Source organism: Phacochoerus africanus, chromosome 7 (genome assembly GCF_016906955.1).
Source record: "Phacochoerus africanus isolate WHEZ1 chromosome 7, ROS_Pafr_v1, whole genome shotgun sequence".
In the NCBI taxonomy this organism is placed as follows: Eukaryota; Metazoa; Chordata; class Mammalia; order Artiodactyla; family Suidae; genus Phacochoerus; species Phacochoerus africanus.
Genome location: NC_062550.1, coordinates 32,391,710 through 32,414,136, shown reverse-complemented (window position 1 = coordinate 32,414,136; position 22,427 = coordinate 32,391,710). Strand labels below are relative to the sequence as shown.

Sequence of the window (22,427 nt, the reverse complement as noted above, 5' to 3'; positions counted from 1 at the left end):
CTTGCGGCGGTCACGCGCACGCACGCTGGTGCGCACGTTCCCTGAGAACCCGGAAGTGCGAGGGAGAGGAGAGCCACGTGGGTGGAGCTGGAGCGCAGTTCGCATGGGGGAGTCTATCCCGCTGGCCGCCCCGGTCCCGGTGGAACAGGCGGTGCTGGAGACGTTCTTCTCTCACCTGGGTATCTTCTCTTACGACAAGGCCAAGGACAATGTGGAGAAGGAACGGGAGGCCAACAAGAGCGCGGGGGGCAGCTGGCTGTCGCTGCTGGCGGCCTTGGCCCACCTGGCTGCGGCCGAGAAGGTCTATCACAGCCTCACCTACCTGGGGCAGAAACTAGGTACCTCCGCCCCGCCCCCTATGCCCCTTGAGGAGGAAAGAAAGGGAATATATTCCCCGATCGGCAGTGGCTTGGGTTCCCTGTGTCTGTCACTCCTAGCCACAGGCTCGACTCTGCACTCCCAGGTCTCCTCCCACGAATCCCTTCCTTCCCTCGGTTTCCACAAACCCCGCCCACCGGCCTCCGCTGCAGATAGATTGGCGGATTGGGTGGATGCTCTTTGCAAGGCTGTGCTCCAAACCGATGGCTGTATCCATTTTATTCATGCATGGATTGGTGCCATAAATGAGAAGTTAAACAAACTCTGTGCCCTCGCTCTTTTAACCAGTGACAATGCGGTCAGAGGAGCAAAAGTTGGCAGTACAACCTAGTTAGAGTTAATGAACACTATTGTCTATCCTCTTAAGGTTAAGGCCCCGGAGAGTTGTAAGTGGAATCCTATCCCCTCTTTGTAGATCTTCAATAAATATTTAATGAAGGAAGAAATAAATGAATACTGGGCAGGAAAGGCAAGAGATATGCCTAACACTAGCATGAAGGGCCTTACAGGGAAAATGGCAAACATTCTTATCATCCCGTGATAAATCTTGCCCCTGGAAATAAGACGAGGAGCTTATTCAGCAGATTTTCACTAATAGAACCAATTAGTATGAGTAGATCGGAAGGAAATAATGTAAATGAGGGCCAAGGGTTATACATACAAAAATTACTATTTATAATTACCAATATTATGAATCCCAGAGCTTTTAGAGTTGTTTTGGTTCTTTGGCCTATTTTCGGCCCTTGAATATCATAGGCACAGGGTCTGGTGTGAATGAAGGGCACATATATACAGTATAAAATTAGAAATGTACAATCGAGTGCTGATTCCATTTCGAGGCGCTCCCCCCCCCCCCCTCAGTTTCCTCATATTGCCTGAAGGTGACCATGTACATCTAGCTTTAAGTAAACACTCAAGGAGCAGGGCTTTCTGAGATCTTAACTTTGCTGTAGTTTTTCGATTAATTTGTTTTTTGGTATTTTGACTTATTGGCCAAAACTGGTGAAATAGTTTCACCTGGTGTATCTTTCCTCCCCTTTTAACAGTGGCACTTCTCGTAAATTTACAATTAGTGTTGCAGTGTTATTATTCCCCTTTGTATAGGTTGGCAAATAGTGGGTGTGCAGTTGTGTGGGTAGGTGACAGAGCCCACATCAGAATACCTACCTTTGAACTGTTAGATTGTGTTTGTATCCATATGATTTATAAAAATCGTAGCTGTTTTATAATTTACATATTATACATTATGTAATTTACATATTATTATGTATATATGAAAATGGATTCTGGCTGTTAAATTGAATGTGGCTAATTTGCTGGCAGTTTTAGTGGTTTTTTTTTGTTTTGTTTTTGTTTTTGTCTTTTTGCTATTTCTTGAACCGCTCCTGCGGCATATGGAGGTTCCCAGGCTAGAGGTCTAATCGGAGCTGTAGCCGCCAGCCTACGCCAGAGCCACAGCAACGCAGGATCCAGCCGCGTCTGCGACCTACACCACAGCTCACGGCAACGCCGGAACCTTGACCCACTGAGCAAGCGCAGGGACCGAACCCGCAACCTCATGGTTCCTAGTCGGATTTGTTAACCACTGCGCCACAACGGGAACTCCCAGTTTTAGTGTTTTTAGATTCCTCCACCCCCTGAAGAATGGTGATTGATTGCCATGCCATGATTCTTAGGGTTTTTTTTTTAAGCTCACCTATGAGAATTTGATGACACCTGTGGCCTCACTCCCCAGAAAAATATATATGTAATATAATTTTGTATACAGTCTGAGAGGGTTCAGTTGGATTTCCTAAAGCCTGCTTATAGAGCTCAGTGACGAAATCTGCTACTGTAGTTTGTTATACATGGCTGATATTATGTAAGTAGAACTGGCTATGCCTAAGAATATGCATTAGGCTATCACTGTCTCCGACTTGGGTTCTGTGAAGTGGCTCTTATTATGTAAAGCGATTAGTTCTGCATGGACCCCAGCCTGTATAGGTGAGCCTGAGGGCTGTGCTTTGAAATTGATCCACAGAGCAATTTATACTGTGAAACTTTCTCATGCACTGTTCAGGCTCCCAGGTGACCTGTCACTTTGGAGTGAATGTTCTGAAAATGGCATGTTAACTTTAATACTTAATAATTTACTTGCATGTACAGCAAGTATATGTTCCAGATGTAAATTTTTAACTTTGCAAATACCTTACAGTTTTCTTGGTTCTGCAGTATTTGTGATATCAACATGCTGTAACTTCATGATTAACTCTCCATTTTCTTAAGAACTTGGGAAAATTTTTGTGTTGCAACATAAAACAGTCCCATGTTCTTCAGCTGCTTTGCTATTTAGAACATTTAAATGGTTTTCTTTAAAAAGCAAAACAAAAAGTTTATGTGTATTTTTTAAACATGTAGAAAGCATGGTTTAAAAAAGTGAGTCTTTTTGAGTGGTGTGAGTGGTGTTTATTGGAAACCTTAGCAGTGAATCCTGATTAAAGATGCAAGCGTGAGTCTTTAGACAAAGAACAGACCTGGCAGGGAGCCCTCTGTTCCTGTCTTGACTCAGCAGCAAAACTATGGGCAGAGCCCTTATTTCGGAGCTTTCTCTTTGTGAGGAGACCATACCTGTTTGGGGAAGGACCAATGATTAAAATATACTGACTCGGAGTTCTCGTCGTGGTGCAGTGGAAATGAATCCAACTAGGAACCATGAGGATGCGGGTTGGATCCCTGACCTCGCTCAGTGGGTTAAGGATATGGCATTGCTGTGAGCTGTGGTGTAGGTCGCAGATGTGGCTCGGATCTGTCGTTGCTGTGGCTGTGGTGTAGGCCAGCAGCTACAGCTCCTATTAGACCCCTAGCCTGGGAACCTCCATATGCCGAGAGTGGGGCCCTAAAAGGACAAAAGACAAAAATAAAATAAAAAACTGACTCAATACCTGAGGAAGACTTTGGAAGGTCATAACTTTCTCCTCTTTGTTTCAATACCGGAAAGTTTCCTCAACTTCTGATTGTGCTGGAAGTTACCATGGTAAAAATGAATTTAAGAACTAATGTTTAAAGATTATCATTAGCAGGAAGCTGTAGAATAAAATATTCCATTAGATATTTTTCGCACTCCTTTAATATACTTGTTACTTGCAATTTCCTGATGTGAGACAGACTGCTGAAATCTTGAAATATAGTGAGCATTCATAAAAAGAGCCTTTTGGAAATAGTTCAAAATAATCATTTTATAAGTTCAAAAAACTGAAAAGAGAAAGAAGTCTGATGTCTTCGATTCCGTGTTTCCCAGTAGGAAGGCCAGTTCCCATTGGATATTCCTAACCAGGATAGTCACCAAATCAGCTTTGCTCTGGAATGCTTTGAGAAGAGAGACTTCTTTAAAAGAAATGGGCTGGCTGGTGGTCTCTCTCTTCCTTCAGCTGTCAGGTTACCTGGTTTCAGGAACTAGTGATTGATGTTTATCGATAAGTTTTAAAAGGTATGCTTTATATTTAGGTGGTGTTTCCATGTCCCCAGATAAGGATAATCTGATGAAGGAAGGTATCCCTTTTTCATCCAGAGTTAAAAATTTACCCACATTCACCTTGTTAACAGAGGAAATGAGTACACAGTTAGTTGAAGACACCTAGCTGTCTATCAAATAGCTAGCTTTTCATTTCATATTATTAGAAGCTCCTAATTTACCACAGAGTTTCAGAAGCCCAACTATGTGGCATTGAGAGCTTCTTATATTAGTTATAAATGGAAAGAAACGGGATTAGGATTTTTTGGCCACACCCACGGCATGCCGAAGTTCCTAGGCCAGGGATCCAACCCAGGCTATAGCAGTGACAGTGTAGACTCTTTAATCACTAGGCTGGCTACCAGGGAACTCCAGGATTACCATTTTTGAATATATACTTTGCTCCAGACATTCTGTATACCGAATGTTGTTTCATTTTGTCTTCTTAGCAGCTAGTACTAGTTTCACGTTAAAACAACAACAGAGGCTCAAAGTGGCTAAGTTGTGAGCACACGACACCACTTGTAAGTTTGGATCCTGGGGATTTGGAACCAAGTCTGTCAGACTTCAAGAGCATTTAGGTTTTAGTTGGTACTCTTGTTACCTTCCTAACCTAAGAGATTTTGTCCTAGACCTGGGCACAGAGGTCTGTTTATGACATACCATCGCTTTACAAACTCTGCAAAGCTAGACTGAACATGAGTGGGGAAGGAAGGCAAGTCTTCCAGGATACAGTCCTGTATGGGATGTTGGTGTCAGGGTCAATCCGCCTGTACCATATGGGATTTACTGCTTTGGTAGGAGAGATGATGTGAATGGTAGTCGTCAGTCTGGGCAGTACATTGGAGAAAACACTTCTTAAGAATTAGTAGTTTAGGGAGTTCCTCTTGCGGCATTTGGGTTAAGAACCTGGCTAGTATCCATGAGGATGTGGGTTCGATCCCTCGCCTCGTTCAGTGGGTTAAGGTTCCAGCATTTGCAGTAAGCTGTGGCATAGGTTGCAGATGTGGCTCAGATCTGGCATTGCTGTGGCTGTGGCATAGGCCAACAGCTACAGCTCTGATTCGACCCCTAGCCTGGAAACTTACATATGCTGCAGGTGTGGTCCTAAAAAAAAAAAAAAAGAATTAGTAGTTTGTCTACGGAGACCAGTTTGTCTAGGAGACCAACCCTGTAGGTTTGCCTAGGTTTGAGGGGTTGTTCAGGACATGGGACTAAGGGTTTCCTGAGAAGCCAGACTTTCAGCGATAAAACCTGGAAAGACACGAGTGAGCTGGGACAAGGTGCTTGCTGTAGTAGTACAGGAGATAAGAATCATTTCTTAAAATACAAACTGGGTAGTGAACTAAAGCAATATTGTGAAATGTTCATTAATTAAGAGGATACTTTACAAATGCCCCGTTTAAGTAATTTTCACTCCTAATTGGTATGTTTAGAATAGTAATTCATTCATTAAAGCATTCTGTGTATATCAGTGGAAAAAGTAAACTGTCACGCATCTCTGAGATTTTTATATATTTCTAAGAATTACTGTTTTAAACTTGCCCTGTTTCTTTTTGTTCTACAGTCTTGCCTCTGACCCTTTGGTTGGGTGCAGAATTGCTTAAGAAAACATCTATGAAGCTGGCATCATAATTATAGACATATAGTTGATGATGTCTTAATATAGAAGTAAGGAAATGCTGTCAATGCCGCTTGAACCTTTTTGACTATTGAAAAGGATGTATTTGGTCTTGTTCTTTGTGGATTTCCTTTGGAAGCTCTCTGTTCCAGCAGCAATTATTAATAATTGCTTCCTACTCTTAATAATTCATGATGTGTGGAGTTCCCATCATGGATCAGTGGTTAACGAATTGATTAGGAACCATGAGGTTGCGGGTTCGATCCCTGGCCTCGCTCAATGGGTTAAGGATCCGGCGTTGCCGTGAGCTGTGGTGTAGGTCGAGGATGCAGCTCAGATCCCGAGTTGCTGTGGCTGTGGCCTAGGCTGGAGGCTACAGCTCCGATTCGACCCCTAGCCTCAGAACCTCCTTATGTCATGGGTGGGGCCCTAAAAAAGGACAAAAAGACAAAATAAAAGGGGGGGGGGATAATTCACAATGTGGTGCTTATGATATAGCCACAACCTTGTTAAGATCACTAACATTTAGTGTCAACCTTGTTAAGATCACTAACATTTTTTTATCCCCTCAGATCTTACTAATCTGTATTTTCCATTTTCTGCTACAGCTTAAAAGGAATATACAACTCTAGAGCAGAAGTAAACTTTTCTGATTTACTAGGAATAAGAACAGTGTTTCATAATTGGGTGTTCTCTCTTATTTTAAATATTTATGTGGAAGGAGGGCTTTTTAGATCCAGGTTAATGTTGAGATAGATCCACTTGCTAGGTTCATCATCCTCTGAATTCGATATAAATCCTCATTTAAGTGGGGTGGGGGCTGATTGGTGCATGGGTAAGGAAATGAAACATAGGTCCCTTGCTGCAACTAAGGGTTGTATCAGGCATTCACGTAACTTAACTCCACAGTGAAATTATGAATCACAAAATATTTAAATCCAAATCATGGAAGTCAGAGACGATGGTAGATGAAAACTCAGCTGTTCGGATTCTTTCCTTTTGGATGCCAGGAGGTGTTTTGTATTTCTGGTTTCTCCTCCTTACCTGTCATGTGTTTATGTCATTTGCCTACCAGGGGGCCAGTCTTTCTTCAGCAGGAAGGATTCCATCCGCACCATCTACACTTCCCTGCATAATGAGCTGAAGAAGGTGGTGACTGGCCGAGGTGCCCTTGGTGGGACTGCTCCTCACGTGGAAGAACTCCTTTCCCACCTATCAGAGCAGCTCTGCTTCTTCGTTCAGGCGCGGATGGAGATCGCAGACTTCTATGAGAAGATGTACACCCTCAGCACGCAGAAGTTCATCAATGCTGAAGAGCTCGTTGGCCTTTTGGACACCATCCTCAAGAAATACAGCTCCAGGTCAGTGTAGATGAGGATGGAGGGAGAGATGGAACGTGGCAGCCACACAAATCCACAGAGGGTCTCTTTTCCCCCACCTGCCTATGGAAATCTATGCTGGAATAACTATGAAGGAGAAATAGCTGTATTACATTTTATGCACATAATCAATCAACAGGTATACATTAGGCATCTTCGTTGGGATGGATGGATGCTTCTCTGAGCAATAACAAAAGATCAAGAGATATGTAATCCGGAGTTCCCATCATGGCACAGCGGAAACGAATCCGACTAGGAACCATGAGGTTGCGGGTTTGATCCCTGGCCTTGTTCAGTGGGTTAAAGGATCTGGAGTTGCCGTGAGCTGTGGTGTAGGTTGCAGACGCGGCTCCGATCTGGCATTGCTGTGGCTGTGGTGTAGGCTGGCGGCTACAGCTCTAATTCGACCCCTAGCCTGGGAACCTCTACATACCAAGGGTGTGGCCCTAAAAAAAAAAAAGGAGTTATGTAATCCCTAAAAGATGTATTGTAACTGATTTGTTCTGCTTATGAAAGCATTCACACAGCAAGAGAGTCGTGTATCCAATAATGTGACTTTTTGACAAACCGCTATTCAAGGAAATGTTCCTTTCAAAGTCATCACCTTGGTGAGTTATCCACTTGATTCCTCTGATGGAACCTTTACTTAACATGTGTTGGAAAAGCCTTTATAATTGCTTTCAGCACGAGTGGCATAGTTTTGATTTTGTTTTAAACCTCCTTGGGGAGTTCCTGTTGTGGTGCAGTGGTTAACGAACCCGACTAGGAAGCATGAGGTTTTGGGTTCCATCCTTGGCCTCACTCAGTGGGTTAAGGATCCAGCGTTGCCGTGAGCTGTGGTGTAGGTTGCAGACTCGGCTCGCATCCTGCGTTGCTGTGGCTCTGGTATAGGCTGGTGGCTACAGCTCCGATTTGACCCCTAGCCTGGTAACCTCCATATGCCATGGGTGCAGCCCTAGAAAAGCCAAAAAAAAAAACAAAAAACCTCCTTGGTGGAGGCAGGCATATATGTTTTAGAGGAGGCCTTGTTTTTTTGATAGTCAAAAGATATTTGTAGCCAGTTTAATATTTTTTAGAAGATATTGATCAACTGGAAAAAATGTTTTGAAGGAAATTGCTACTTATAAAGAAATGAGACTGGTTGTAATTTTGTATTGCTCACAGCCTTGACCCAAAAAGCAATTTCAGAAAAATTTGAGAAGTGTTAGGATTGTCATTGACTATGCATGACCCAGCTTTATTTGGGTCCTTGGAGCCTGGCATAGAGCCCTGCAATAGTAGGTGCTCAATAATTTTATGATGAACTAAATGAGAAGTGATAACTTTGAGGAATATCACTCCTTTGGATATATGAGATGGGATAGTTTTTCTTAAAAAAGAAAGACAAATATGTTAATTTATATTCCCAATTGAAGGCTAATACTCATCTGATTAATGGGATCGGGGGCAAAATGGGGAGATCAAAAGAGACTTCATGGTGGAGGCAGATTTTTCAGGGCAGGTAGGATTTTGAAAACAAAGGTAGGTAGAAAACAAAGCAATCTGTGGTTCCTTTGTACCCATGGTTCCACATACAAGGTTTCAAAGTATTTGCTATTGAAAACAGTCTGCATATAAGTGGACCATCATAGTTCAAACCCAGGTCATCCAAGGATCGATTTTTATTTATTTTTAATAGGTAATATATTAATATGGCTCAGAATTTACATAAAAGTATAAAAAAATGTACTAGTGAAAAGTCCACCTTCTGCCCTAGTTCTTCAGCAGCTTAATTCCCTTCCTAAGAGTCAGTGAATGTTAACACGTTCCATCATTCTCAGGACATAGTCTGTGCATATAAATACACACATTTTCTTTTTTCAAACAAATTTTACATGTTCAAACCCTTTTTTTTTTTTTTTTTTTGCTTTTTAGGTCTGCACCAATGGCATCTGGAGGTTCCCAGGCTAGGGGTCGAATCAGAGCTGTAGCTGCTGGCCTATGCCACAGCCACAGCAATGCAGAATCCAAGCTGTGTCTCCAACCTGCTCCACAGCTCACGGCAACGCCTGAACCTTAACCCACTGAGCGAGGCCAAGAATCAAACCTGCAACATCATGGATACTAGTCGGATTTGTTTCTGCTGTGCCACAACAGGAACTCCCATGTTTACACATTTTTTTTATGTTTTGAAATATTCTTTTATTCCTCCCTCAAATCTGAAAAGTATATGTTTTCTTTTTCTTTTTCTTGTTTTTGGCCATGCCTGCAGCATTGTAGAAGTTTCTAGGCCAGGGATCGAACCTGTGCCACAGCAGTGACAACACCGGATCATTTCACCACTGGGAACACCCCGAGTATATAATTTCTTTTAATAAAATATATTTATTTTAAACCCGAAACTACAGGAGTTCCTGCTGTGGTGCAGTGGGTTAAGAATCCTATTGCAGTGACCCAAGTGGCTGTATACCCTGTGTGGAGGCACAGGTTCGATTCCCAGCCCCGTGCAGTGGGTGAAAGGATCCAGCATTGCTGCAGCTGTGGCGTAGGTCACAACTATGGCTTGGATTCAGTCCTTGGCCCGGGAACTTCCATATTCCATGGGTACAGCTATAAAAACAAACAAATGAACCCCCCCCCCAAACTATAGTACAACTGAAGATGTAATTCTCAAGGGGAAGAGATCTTATTACCAAATACTAATGGGAAAGTGTTTGCTGAACCATTTGGGGAGCTTTAGAGAAATATGTGGGTCCTTCTTTCCCAAGGGAGTAAGATTTAGCAATTCTGGATTGGGTGTCCAGAAACTTGTCTGTTTTAAAATTTACCTGTGATACTGATTCGTAAGTCTGCAAGAAAAACTTGGGAGTTCCCATCGTGGCACAATGGTTAACGAATCCGACTAGGAACCATGAGGTTGTGGGTTCGGTCCCTGCCCTTGCTCAGTGGGTTAAGGATCCAGCATTGCCGTGAGCTGTGGTGTAGGTTGCAGATGTGGCTCAGATCCCGCGTTGCTGTGGCTCTGGCGTAGGCTAGAGACTACAGCTCCGATTGGACCCCTAGCCTGGGAACCTCCATGTGCCGAGGGAGCGGCCCAAGAAATAGCAAAAAGACAAACAAAAAAATAAATAAATAAATAAATAAGAAAAACTTGGATAAATAAGAGAAAGATGCCAACACTAGGGTATATCTGGTATTGAACCTTACCAATGTGTGTGTATGTGTAAATGTTGTATCAGAGTAATGACTGGTTATTTCTATTTAACTGTTTTCATTTTTATTTTATTAGATTTGTTGTCTATCATCTTTGAACCTTCTTTGAAACATCCCACTTCCCAGAGCTTTAGGAATTTCTTCCATTGCTGTAACAAAAGCCTAGATTTCATTCTTGAAGATCTGAAGATCTTAGGGCTGTACTTGGCTGTGCCCCTGCTGAATGGATACTGATGGAGCTGGGCTGTAAGGTCACATATGGTCAATGGATGTTTTCATCTATAGTCTTCATCCTCCACCAATGCTGCCCTGTCTAATTAATAGGAAATTACCGATCATAGACACATTGTAGCCTGAAAATGATCTAAATTAAAGGCTTGGGATTAATTTGAACAACATGAATTCTTTAGAACTTCTGAAAATATAATAATTCTTCTGTATAGTATATTGATTTTCTGTGGGAAGTGAAATTGTTTTAGAGATAAATTAACATGATTTTCTCTTTGCTAGGATGACATCCTTTTTTTCTGTAGACTTTTTGATTTGGCATCTGTGCTGTATGAAACAGTTTTTTAACTCAATGAATTTTATTACATTTAAGTTGTATAACGACCATCACAACCCAATGAAACACAAATTTTTGATGGTTCAGATGTTGTAGAGAAATAATTGTATTCTGTTGTATTGAAAGAGTTAACCCTTTCTCCAAAGGACCCAATTTATCTTTCAGGGAATATTTACTTGCACCGTATACCTGATCCATGTCAGAATACTTGTAAAAAATCATGTGAACCTTTCATCTTTCAAGCAATGAAATGCTTTTGTATTAAAAAATTAGCAAACGTGATGTATATTGTGGAATCTGAACTTCTGGCCCTGATTTGAGATGCAGATCCAGTATGAGTTATTGCAATGTCAAGTCTGCTTGTAGAGATGAAGGGGAAGCATGTTTTGTTTTTTTCCCCTAGAAGCCAGTTGTACTCAGAGTAGAATGCTGTTAAAGATTTCCTCTTTTGGCAAACTTATCAAATTATTAACCAAATGTAAATCCTTGTTTAAGAATCACAGTCATTTTGCTGAATTTCAAATTGAATAACTAACATTAATCATTTGAGTTTTCATTCTGTGCCCTTTAGAAGAAAAAAATATGGATTTAACTCATACGGGGTCAAGGTAACTACTATTCCTTGAATACTTTTGAGAGGTAGAACTTGGGGTTTTTTTCCAAGGAAGTGTTGGTGGAATGTTTTTTGATTTTGTAGAATTTGTTTTGAATTTATTTACCTGTTTTGTACAGTGGACATAAAAGAAAACTGGCTAATCTTTCTGTTTCATGGTTAAAACAAAACTGGAAGAGGACTTCCCACTGTGGCACAGTGGGTTAAGGATCTGGCATTGTCTCTGCAGCAGCTCGGGTCACTGCTGAGGTACGAGATCAATCCCCAGCCCAGCACAGTGGGTTAAGGATCCAGCACTGCCACGGCTATGGCATAGGTTGCAGCTGTGGCATAGATTTGATCCCTGGCCTGGGAACTCCCATATGCCACCAGTGTGGCCAGAACAAAAACAAGATAGATTATAAATGCAAATTAATATTTACTCTCCTAAATCACGATTATAATTTTTAAAAATTGAAGAATAGTTGATATACAGTATTATATAAGTTACAGGTATACAGTATAGTGAAAATACAAAATTTTTAAAGGCGCTATTCCATTTACAGTATTATAAAATATTGGCTATATTCCCTGTGTTGAACAATATATCCTTGTAGTTTATTCATAATATCTGGTACCTCAAACTTCTACCCCTGTATTGCCCCTCCTTTTTCCCTCTCCCCACTGGTAAGTTTTAGAACATAATTTTTAAGAAATAATTCTTTTAAAGAAGTCAGCATTTATTCATTCCAGATAGCTTTTAAAAATCTGTCTGATATGGCAATAATATTCCATTAAGAGATTTTTGTTCTTTAATCATAACTTTATAGCTAGGATTTAAAGAACATTTAAAAAAAATTGAGTTAAACTTGTTTGCATTTTATTTCATTCCATTTTAATGCATTTCATTTCGCTCCATTTCATTTATTTTTGGCCGTAGTTGAGGCATATGGAAGTTCCTGGGCCAGGGGTCAAATCCAAGCCACAGCTGTGACCTATGCAGCAGCTGCAGCAATGCCAGATCCTTTACTTCCTGCAGCCTGGGATTGAACCGGTGCTGCTACAGAGACAACACGGGGTCCTTAACCCACTGTACCACAGCAGAAACTCCTCTGTTTGCCTTTTAGGAAGCACTTTTTTTTTTTATCTGAATGCTTCAAATAACAGAATTCTCACCAAAGGCAGAACTGTGATTCATTTAGGCTTGATGCCCTTTTTCCTTCAAAAAAAGATTTGTGATGATAAGATTGGTAATGAAACAGTTGTGTGTATGTAGTTCAACTCAGTTAACTATTGCTCACTGAAAATTTCATAAGCAAACCAACAATAGTGCAGTTTCTGTGGGATGCATTCTACTCTTATTTAGATTTAAGATTCTGAATCTTACCAGTGGGGACTCAAGGCTTTCTGTGATCTTGCCCCAGTGTACCTTTTCCAGTTATCTAAGGCCCATCAAATGCCTTAAATTGCACTCAAACTCTTAGTAAAAAGGTAGCAGCTTTCAAGAGAAAACTTTGAGTATTTTAAGCAGAAGCTAAAAAAAAAAAAAAAAGGAAAGAAACCAGTCCATAATCTAATGTACTCTCCATGAATATTTGCCATTTCCCACCTTGGTCCCTACTACTTTGTGTGTTTTGTATGTCCTCGAATTTGTAGGAGAGGAAAACGTATCTTTTTCCTCACCCATGCTAAATTCTCAGCTGGGGACCCTTTAGCAAAAGACAGATTAACAAGAGAAAAGCATACCTGTGTTTTTAATGTAGGTTTTTTGCGGCATGAGAGCCATCATGGGGAAGTCATTAAACCTGTGTTTTTATGCTAGATTGATGAAGAGTGGAGAGCTGTGGGGAAATGCGCTAGCATGAAAAAGGGTATGAGCTAAGTGTGCCTAACTGGGGGAAACAGCAAGGCCTCAGATTCCTCGCTGTGACCTTTTGTCTTTGGAGATAAGAATGCTCCTTTCTTCAGGGTGCAGGGAGGGAACTTCTCACTTGAGGGTTTATGACCTGCTTCAGGAGAGGGTCAGAAAGTCCTCCCTGCTCATGTCATTTCTCAAATTTATTCAGCTTAAAATAGTATATTTGGGGGTAGCATGTTCTGAACCCTATTGCGTTCTATCATGTATTAGCTGTTTTGACAATCATTCTGTATAACAGACCACCCCCAATTCACACTGGTGGGCTTGCAGGTCTACTGGGAGTTGGCTGACCTATGCTAGGCTTAGTTGGACAGCTCTGCTTAAAACTGCTGGTCTCATTGGGATTGGCTTATTGCTTTGGCCTTAGCTCCACGTGTGTTCATTCTGAGCCCAAGGTTAGGGAAGCAGCTACCCAGTGGTGATGGCCCAAGTGCAGAAGAATAAGCTCAGTCAAGCTCATTTTAAGCCTTTGCTTGCATCAGAACTGTTAATTTCCCTTTGTCCAAAGCAAGTCACATAGTCCAATCCATGGTCCAGGAATGGGAAAGTACACTCCACCTCTGGTGGGACGGGCTGCAAAGTCACACAGCGAAGCTGTGGAATCAGGAGTGATGAAGAATTGGAGCCAGACTGGAATTCCCCTCTTAGCTCAGGGGAAACTAATCTGGCTGGTATCCGTGAGGATGCAGGTTTCAATCCTTGAACTTGCTCCGTGGGTTAAGGATCCAGCATTGCCATGAGCTGTGGTGTAGGTTGCAGATGCGGCTCGGATCTGGCGTTGCTATGTCTGTGGCATAGGCCGGCAGCTGTAGCTTCGATTCTGCCCCTAGCCTGGGAACCTCCATATGTTTTGGGTGTGGCCCTAAAAAGCAAAAAAAAAAAAAAAAACAAAAAAAAAAACAAAAAAGAAAAGAATTGGAGCCAGAAATCTAAGTTCTCATCCTTGCATGCCTTAATCTTACCTACTTTTTAAGCTTTAGGGTTCAATTCAACTCCTATCTCCTCAATGGCCTGCACAATCTTTCAACCAAAAGGAATTGCTCCTTTTTCTAAACTGTTAATTCGATTTGTACCCTTCATAAGAGATGTATTACTTCCTACTTTTATCTACTTTAAATACCTCCTTCTGCCAAGAGAGGTCCTGTAGGGCAAACCTTTGGCTACTTCATCTTTATATCTTCAATGTCTTTACTTCTAAAAACTAGTAAACTAGGAGTTCCCATTGTGGCTTAGCGGGTTAAGAACATGACATAGTATCCATGAGGATGTGGGTTCAATCCCCGGCCTTGTTCAGTGGATCAAGGATCCCACATTGCCATGAGCTGTGGTGTAGGTCCCAGATATGGCTCAGATCCAGCATTGCTGTGGCTGTGACATAGTCCAGCAGCTGCAGCTCCAGTTCCACTCCTAGCCTGGGAACTTCCATATGCTGCATGTGTGGCTATAAAAAGAAAAAAAATTAAAAACTAGTAAACTGTTTTAAAGGAGATTATAGATTTTTGAAATGTGAAATATAGAAAACCTAAAATTTATTGTTTTAATCGTTTTAAGTGCATATTTCTACATTTCATATATTCACATTGTGCTACAGTTGTGTTTTTGGTTTTTCTTTTTTTTGTCTTTTTAGGTCTGCACCTGTGCATATGAAAGTTCCCAGGCTAGGGGTTGAATTGGAGCCATAGCTGCCGCCCTACACCCCAACCACAGCAACACCGGATCCTTAACCCAATGAGTGAGGCCAGGGATTGAACCCATGTCCTCATAGATACTAGTCAGGTTCGTTTCCGCTCCCCACGACAGGAACTCCCAGCTGTGTTTTTAATTGGGCTTCTGACTTTTCACATGCATGGGACCTGCATAGTTATTTTGGAAGGAACTTCTTGATGGGGGTTTTTGAAGGAGGGAGTTCACACAAGCTCTCTCGCTCCTCTCTTTCTGTCTTCATTTTTGGCTATTTTGGAGCAAATGTTCTCTGCAAACATTTTTGCATAGTTGTCCATTTATTCTGTATTCAGACTCTTTCAAGCTTGCTATCATAGCTGAGGTGTATATTTTTGGAACACAACAGTTTATCAGACCCCCCTATGGCGTGAGATGTGACTCAGTATGAGGCACAGATGGGGATGGGAAAATGCTACATTAATGCTAATCTCAAAGTCTTGGCAGAATAGAATTAGCATGAATTTTTAATTCATCCTCTTCTTAAGCATGAAAAGTCGCTTTGGCATTCACATTCATCCTAATAAATGTTGAACACTTAGACACTTCTAGTATGTTTATGGAAGAGCTTGTGCAGAATTCTTAAGGTGTATAGAGAGTATTCCTATTCTTTCAAGGAGAATATTGGATATAAATGATGATTTCCAACTGGAAGCAGAAAAAAGTCACTTAAAGTATTGTTTCTTGGGGGTAAGATTATGTCATTTTCCTGTTATTAACAGTCTTACTGTGTTCAGAGTTCCTTGGCTGACTTTCTTGCTAACCAGGGTTACAGAAGCTTCTGATGCTTAAGGCTCATTGTCAAGTTGTCTAAAGGCTAAGGTGGTAGGAGCATATCTTAGAATGCAAAAATTTTAAGACATGCTATAGAGTGTGTGTGTGTTAGACTTAATGTTTATTTTGAAGCATGTAATGTTTGAAAGATCCAAGTTAATTAATTGAGCGCATGAGGTAGAGGGTTTGAGATCTGGTGTATTTTTCTGATTCTTTGAGTGTCTTATTAGACTACACACCGCACCCATGTTTTAGCTTCCCTATCTTGAAGGATGTTGATTATAAAATGCCGGTGATAAAAAAAAAAGAAAAAAACCCAATACAGTTTTTTGTCATGTGAATAACTACATCCTATTTAATCACATGGTAATCAGTTTCTATCTTATAATCTCCATCCTAGTATGGGCTCTCTTAATTTTAATCCTTTGTTTAAGTAGATTTTTAAAAACTCTAGATTTACTTGTGGTGGTTTTTTCTCCCCAACTGTTTAATTGATAACCAGCATTTGTCTCTTCAACAGAGGCCATAACAGCTGTGTAAGAATCTTCTGTCTCACTGACAGTGAAGCAATTAACTTACCTGGGCTCAGGCCTGGAAATCTCTCCCATGGTGCCTGGGGCATAAGCTATGCTCAGGAAGGGCTGGATCTTGCCCACATCTTTAAAATGAGGTCACTTGCTAAAATGATTCCTGAAACCTCTGCAGGTGCCTTGGAACTTGAGAAAGTGTCTAAGAGCTTCACGTAGGCTCCTTGAGAAGGAGAGTGCATCAGGCCAGGCTGACACTGAAACTCCCTGGATATTTCTCAGCAGAAAAAGATGAACAGGAAAGTTCTAAGTGGTCCTTACAGAGAGGATTCTCCTTAACCATTCCATCTCATTGTCACAGAACTTCATTTAGATCATAAACTACAGAGGGAATCCAGGAGGCAGAAACTAGGGTTCAAACCTTAACGTGGTCAGTTACCACATTTACCGAATTTCTACTATGTTCCGTATGTTTGAGAGATAAAGGAGTGAAGGCGTAGGTAGCTTTTACTTCCCCTCAGAAGGGGCTCAAAGCAAGGGTGACCTTATGTCCCAGTTTGTCATGGAATTCCCAGAATAAGAAAGATTTGTAGCTAATTCAGCTTCTTTGTATTTGCAAAGAAGGTAGCCACCATTGTCTTTCTCTCTTTTTAATGTCAGGCTATTTCCATGGGAAACTATTATGATGCTGACACAATTCTGAGATGAAGTTATGTCAGTACAACCCTTTAAATAAATCAACATAGAATCCTTCCATCTTTCCTTCCCCTGCCCCCAGACAATATTATTTGTCTGACTGCATTGTGGGTTTTTCCTTTATTGAGGATAGAAGATGTCTTCGCGGAGTCACATTTCCACTTCTTTCTATTTATTTCCCTCCCGACCTCTAGATTTCACCACCCTATCCTCAGTCCCCTGGAAAGCAGTTTCCAGCTGGAGGTCGATGTCCTGAGTCACCTCCTGAAGGCCCAGGCTCAGGTCTCTGAGTGGAAGTTCCTGCCGTCTCTGGTTAACTTACACAGCGCTCACACCAAGCTGCAGACCTGGGGCCAGATCTTTGAAAAGCAGAGGGAGACCAAGAAACATCTGTTTGGAGGGCAGTCTCAGAAGGCCGTTCAGCCTCCACACCTTTTCCTTTGGCTGATGAAACTGAAAAACATGCTTCTTGCCAAATTTAGCTTTTACTTTCACGAGGCACTGAGCCGACAAACGACTGCCTCAGAAATGAAAACGCTGACTGCGAAAGCCAATCCAGATCTCTTTGGCAAGATTTCCAGTTTCATCCGGAAATACGATGCTGCCAACGTGTCCTTAATCTTTGACAACCGAGGTTCGGAGAGCTTCCAGGGTCACGGCTACCACCACCCCCATTCCTACAGAGAGGCTCCGAAGGGCGTGGATCAGTATCCGGCCGTGGTGTCTCTGCCCAGCGACCGGCCTGTCATGCACTGGCCCAATGTCATCATGATCATGACAGACCGCACATCCGACCTAAACAGCTTGGAGAAAGTGGTCCACTTCTACGATGACAAAGTCCAGAGCACCTACTTCCTCACCCGTCCAGAACCTCACTTCACCATCGTTGTCATTTTCGAGTCAAAGAAATCCGAAAGAGATTCCCACTTCATTTCCTTCCTGAGCGAGATCTCCCTTGCCCTTAAGAACCCCAAGGTTTTTGCAGGTCTCAAACCGGGATCCAAAGGTTAGCAGGTGCTTTGTGTGAAGGGTTTTAGCACTGGAAATTGCGTTCTTAATTGCTCTCACCAGCTGCAGGGGTCCGTGGTTTGAGTTGCCATCCATTCCTGCTTCTTTCAGAGCTAAATTAGAGACAGAGCCTCCCTAATTGTGTTGCGCACGCTATAAGCAATTAAGGCCAACTGCGTTATGTATCCAAAGAGTAACCTAGGAAGTGAACGTGGCTGCTGAGTCTCCGTGGTACAGCAAGGTACTCTCGGCGTTTTCTCCCGTTTTCTTGTATTTCATGTAGACTGAATATTTATTGGCCCTTGATTTTTCTCTCCAGATGTTTTATATTGTTTTAAACATTGCGTTCCAATGCAATTCCAAATGCCCTCTCCTCCCCCTCCCTTGATGAGTAATCAGGATATGATATAAAATAGCTTTTTTTTTTTTTAGAGTCAAGGACGGTTTTCTATTTGTAAATTAGCACATTAACATGAAATTATAAGTTTTATGATTCTGATCATAAAACAATTTAATATTTTTGATGCCCAAATTAAGGTCTTGGTGAGAAATTTCTGTCAGTTATTGATTTTTTTTTTTTGGTCTTTTTAGGGCCACTCCCACTGCATATGGAGGTTCCCCAAGATAGGGGTCTAATGGGAGCTGTTGCTGCCAGCCTACACCACAGCCACAGCAACGCAGGATCTGAGCCACATCTGAGATCTACGCGACAGCTCATGGCAACGCCGGATCCTTAACCCACTGAGTGAGGACAAGGATGGAACCCGCAACCTCATGGTTTCTAGTCGGATTTGTTTCTGCTGTGCCACAATGGGAACTTCTCTGTCAGTTATTGAAATCGAAGGTGAATCACAGTGGCCAGCACAGCATCAGGTTTTAACAATTCCGAAGAGCCTCGTGGCAACTTTACTGCCATGAGTTGTTTGGGGGTGATCTACGCACCCGGCTGCATTTGTATTTACCCTTATAAAATTTGAAAATTCCACTCTGTTTTAAAGTCAGCAGAAGCCATGAAGTGGAGTTTCTTCATTCCTCAGCATGTTAGCTGCTTGGCTCTCTGTTTATCACCTTCCTGCTGAAATGTGCGTTCACGTTTGGCTCTACTCCCTGGTTATTTTTAGGCTGAAAAAGCACACAGTCTCAGTTTTTTAGGCACTTTTACATTCATGTGACTTGGCCTACTTTTGAAAAGTCCAAATGGAGGTCCTGATACCTTTTACTTGCTAAAAATCAATTGTGCATTTAAAAGACCTCTTGGTAGTTGAGAAATCAACTCTGCAGTTAAGCACCTCTGAACTTGGGCTTCATGGCTGTCTCCTCCACATTATTTTTAGAGGCAGTGATACATCTTAACACAGGCTGCCTTAACACTTGGCTTCAGTGGGTGTTCGTGGGGAGGGAGAAGGATCAGTGGAGGCATAATAGGTTGTGGAGACCTTCACATTTGGTTATTGATTCAGAATGAAAATAAGCCACAAAGTAATTGAGTCGTTACAATTTAATAGTTCCTTCAAATTCGTGTGCAGTGTAAAGATCAGAACAATCCTGTTTCTCATGGTTGTACATGGTGCCGTGGTTTTATTGGGCAGCCACAGCAGGCAAGCTGGCAGCACTGGCAGAGACCAGGGAGCCCCTCTGAGTCTGTGTAGGAGGCCTGCCCACCTCAGACGGGACTCCCTGGTGGAAGAACCCACTGGCCTATTTTCTGGGGAGAACATGTGTTTTCCTTTTCTTTCTTTCTCCTTTTTTTTTTTTAAATAAAAATCATATGATTTGTAAAACGCCAGTTTTGCTTTAAATAGATAGCAGTGATTTACCTCTGCATTTTTTTCAATTAGGTTCTATAAAAATCTGGGCAGATTTCACAACATTGAACTTAACATAAAACATTGAAAACAATTGGAACTAAAAAATCAAATCCCTTCTGTGTTTTGCCAAGAAGCCGAAAGAGATTCCTTGTTGTTCATGTTTTTTTTTTTTTTTTTAACCAGATAAAACCACCATTAGCCTTAATGATATGGTCTCCTGTGTACGTAAAAGAAATATGCCTCAGTGGAACAGGGAGGAGAGTGTAAATAAAACAGAGATAAAATATTTAACTAATTAGTCCTTGCCTATAACATATTTGAGTTGTGTATTTCTCCTTAAACATATTCTGGTCCAAACCCAGAAACGAAGTCATTTTATTCTGAGCTTTGTCCTCTAAAATCTGTAACGAAATGATCTAAAAAGTCTGCTTTCCTGATTGGAAGATTAAATCCTCATAATTTCCACAGACCACTTGCTTTGAAATTTGTTTCTAAATCACTGCTTGATTAATTGTCATGGGTAACCAGGAGTGTGGGCAACACTGAGTTTGCCAACAAGTCCATCAAGGAGTGTTCATTTTAGGATGCTGTTCGGACACAGGGTGAATATTTACAACTTGGCTCTTTTGGGCCCAACCTGGTATCTGACTATGTCATTTTAGGGAGTATGTGAAAATAGAGCTGAATTCTTAATTGAGGAGCCAGTACCCTTTGTACGTTTGGACAAACTGGAGAAGATTTACTTTCAAGGAAGAAAACAGTTGTTTTTTCAACGCACTCCCAATAGAGTCACTCAGGTGATTTTCAAACTAAGTTCACCTTTTGATCCAGGAGCACACCTGCAGTTTTGTTTCTTTGGCAAGTCAGCCTCTGAGCTTGACGTCCTAATGTGTAAAATGGGGATGAGGAAATGTGGGCCACCTTTTTCAAAGGACGTGGAAGAATAGAGTAAGGTCATGCGTGTAAAAAAGGCTTTGCACTCTTACTTGAATTCGAATGCTGTCTAAATAAAAGATGGACCATACTTTCTTTAAACTCATTACCTCTCCTGTTCTCCGTCTTTCCCTTCGGATCAGTGACAAACCTATGCTTAGTCATTAAGTTTGAAAAGTTCTTAAAGATTTAGTTTAGAAGAGGAGGCAGATAAATGTCTAATCAACCCACCTACTCTACTTATTTTAAAATCTTTGGCGTTTTTCATTCCCCAGTTTTTATGATTGGTGATAGCATCATTTCACTTCTGTTTTCTTACTGCTTATTTTTTAATCAGGTTGCCCTATCAATGACTGAGATGGGGGTATTAAAATCTCCAACTGCGACTGAATTTCTATCCGTTTTTTGCATTTTGTATTTTGAAGCCCTTTTATTAGTCCCATATACATGTATCATTTTTCTATAGTTATAGTTTTTCATCTGTTAACCATTTTTATTATAAGGAAGGTTCTCAGTTTATTTCCATTACTACTTCTTGCTTCGAAGTCCATTTTGCCTCATATTTTTATGACTATTCCAGCTTGTTTATGCTCCCTGTTTGCGTGTTGTCTTTTTCCATCCTCTCACTTTTCACTTATTTCTCTGTCTGTAAAGAACTGAAGAGAAGATTGATTAAAGAGTAACTGACTCTGTGCTAGCCAATCTGACAATCTCTGCTTTTTTTTTGCTTTTTTTTTTTTTTTTTGTATTTTATAGGACCACTCCCGTGGCATATGGAGGTTCCCAGGCTAGGGGTCGAATTGGAGCTGTAGCCACCGGCCTACGCCAGAGCCACAGCAACGCGGGATCCAAGCTGTGTCTGCGGCCTACACCACAGCTCATGGCAAGGCTGGATCCTTAACCCACTGAGCAAGGCCAGGGATCGAACCCACAACCTCATGGTTCCCAGTCATATTTGTTAACCACTGAGGCACGACAGGAACTCTGCAATCTCTGCTTTTTGATTGAAATGTTTAGTTCATTTCTCCTATGAAATTGTTGAAGTCATGGTTTTTCTGATGGTATCCTCAAACCAGCATTTCACATGCTTTCTATTCTCACCGCCCCCCTTACACCAGGGGTTAGATCAGAATGTTTGATCAGATTCAATATTTTCTTTCTTTTTTTTTTTTTTTTTGGTAGTAAGTGTCGTGTGTTTTACTAGGCAGCTGGCATTACCTAGATCAGTTATAGCACTAGAGGTTACGAAATAGTGATAATTCTAATTATGTCACTCCATTGTCAGTTATTAGACAAATCTTCTGCAAAAAGAAATTTCACCTCCAACTATTAGGGTACCTTGAAGAACAGTTCCTATAGGAATGGTTGGGTAAACGCTTAATTCTTTTTTGCCGTTTTTTTTTCTTTCTCTTTTTCGGCCACACCTGGGGCATATGGAAGTTCCTGGGCCAGGGGTAGACTCGGAGCTACAGCTGCAACCTATACCTAACACCAGATCTTAACCCACTGTACCACAGCGGGAACCCCTTTTACACCACTTTTAAAAATAATGAGTTGTTTGTATAGCATCTTCTGGAGACACTGGGGAGTTTTTAAAGAAATGTATAAGAATTTATGAGGATTTTTGGAGTTCCCATCGTGGCTCAGTGGAAATGAACCTAAGATCCATGGGGATGCAGGTTTGATCCCTGGCCTCGCTCAGTGGGTTTAGGATCCGGCGTTGCCGTGACCTGTGGTGTAGGTCACAGACACAGCTTGGATACCATGTTGCTGTGGCTGTGCCTTCGGTCGGCAGCTACAGCTCTGATTCGACCCCCAGCCTAGGAA

The 22,427-nt window shown here is 41.6% G+C and overlaps 1 protein-coding gene across 1 annotated transcript; it reads left to right on the top strand.

Annotated features, from left to right (window-relative positions):
* Positions 1–71: 71 nt before the first annotated feature.
* KICS2 (KICSTOR subunit 2) lies at positions 72–18,282 on the top strand. The gene is made up of 3 exons (XM_047787118.1): positions 72–338; positions 6,565–6,850; positions 17,046–18,282. The coding sequence occupies exons 1-3, from the start codon at positions 104–106 to the stop codon at positions 17,860–17,862; spliced, it is 1,338 nt and encodes a 445-aa protein (XP_047643074.1). The 5' UTR covers positions 72–103; the 3' UTR covers positions 17,863–18,282.
* The last annotated feature ends 4,145 nt before the right edge of the window (positions 18,283–22,427 follow it).

Coding starts and splice junctions, on each gene's coding strand:
- KICS2 (XM_047787118.1), top strand. CDS start 104: ATGGGGGAGTCTATCCCGCTGGCCGCCCCGGTCCCGGTGGAACAGGCG. Junction 339..6,564: donor CTACCTGGGGCAGAAACTAG/GTACCTCCGCCC, acceptor TTTGCCTACCAG/GGGGCCAGTCTTTCTTCAGC. Junction 6,851..17,045: donor CTCAAGAAATACAGCTCCAG/GTCAGTGTAGAT, acceptor CCCGACCTCTAG/ATTTCACCACCCTATCCTCA.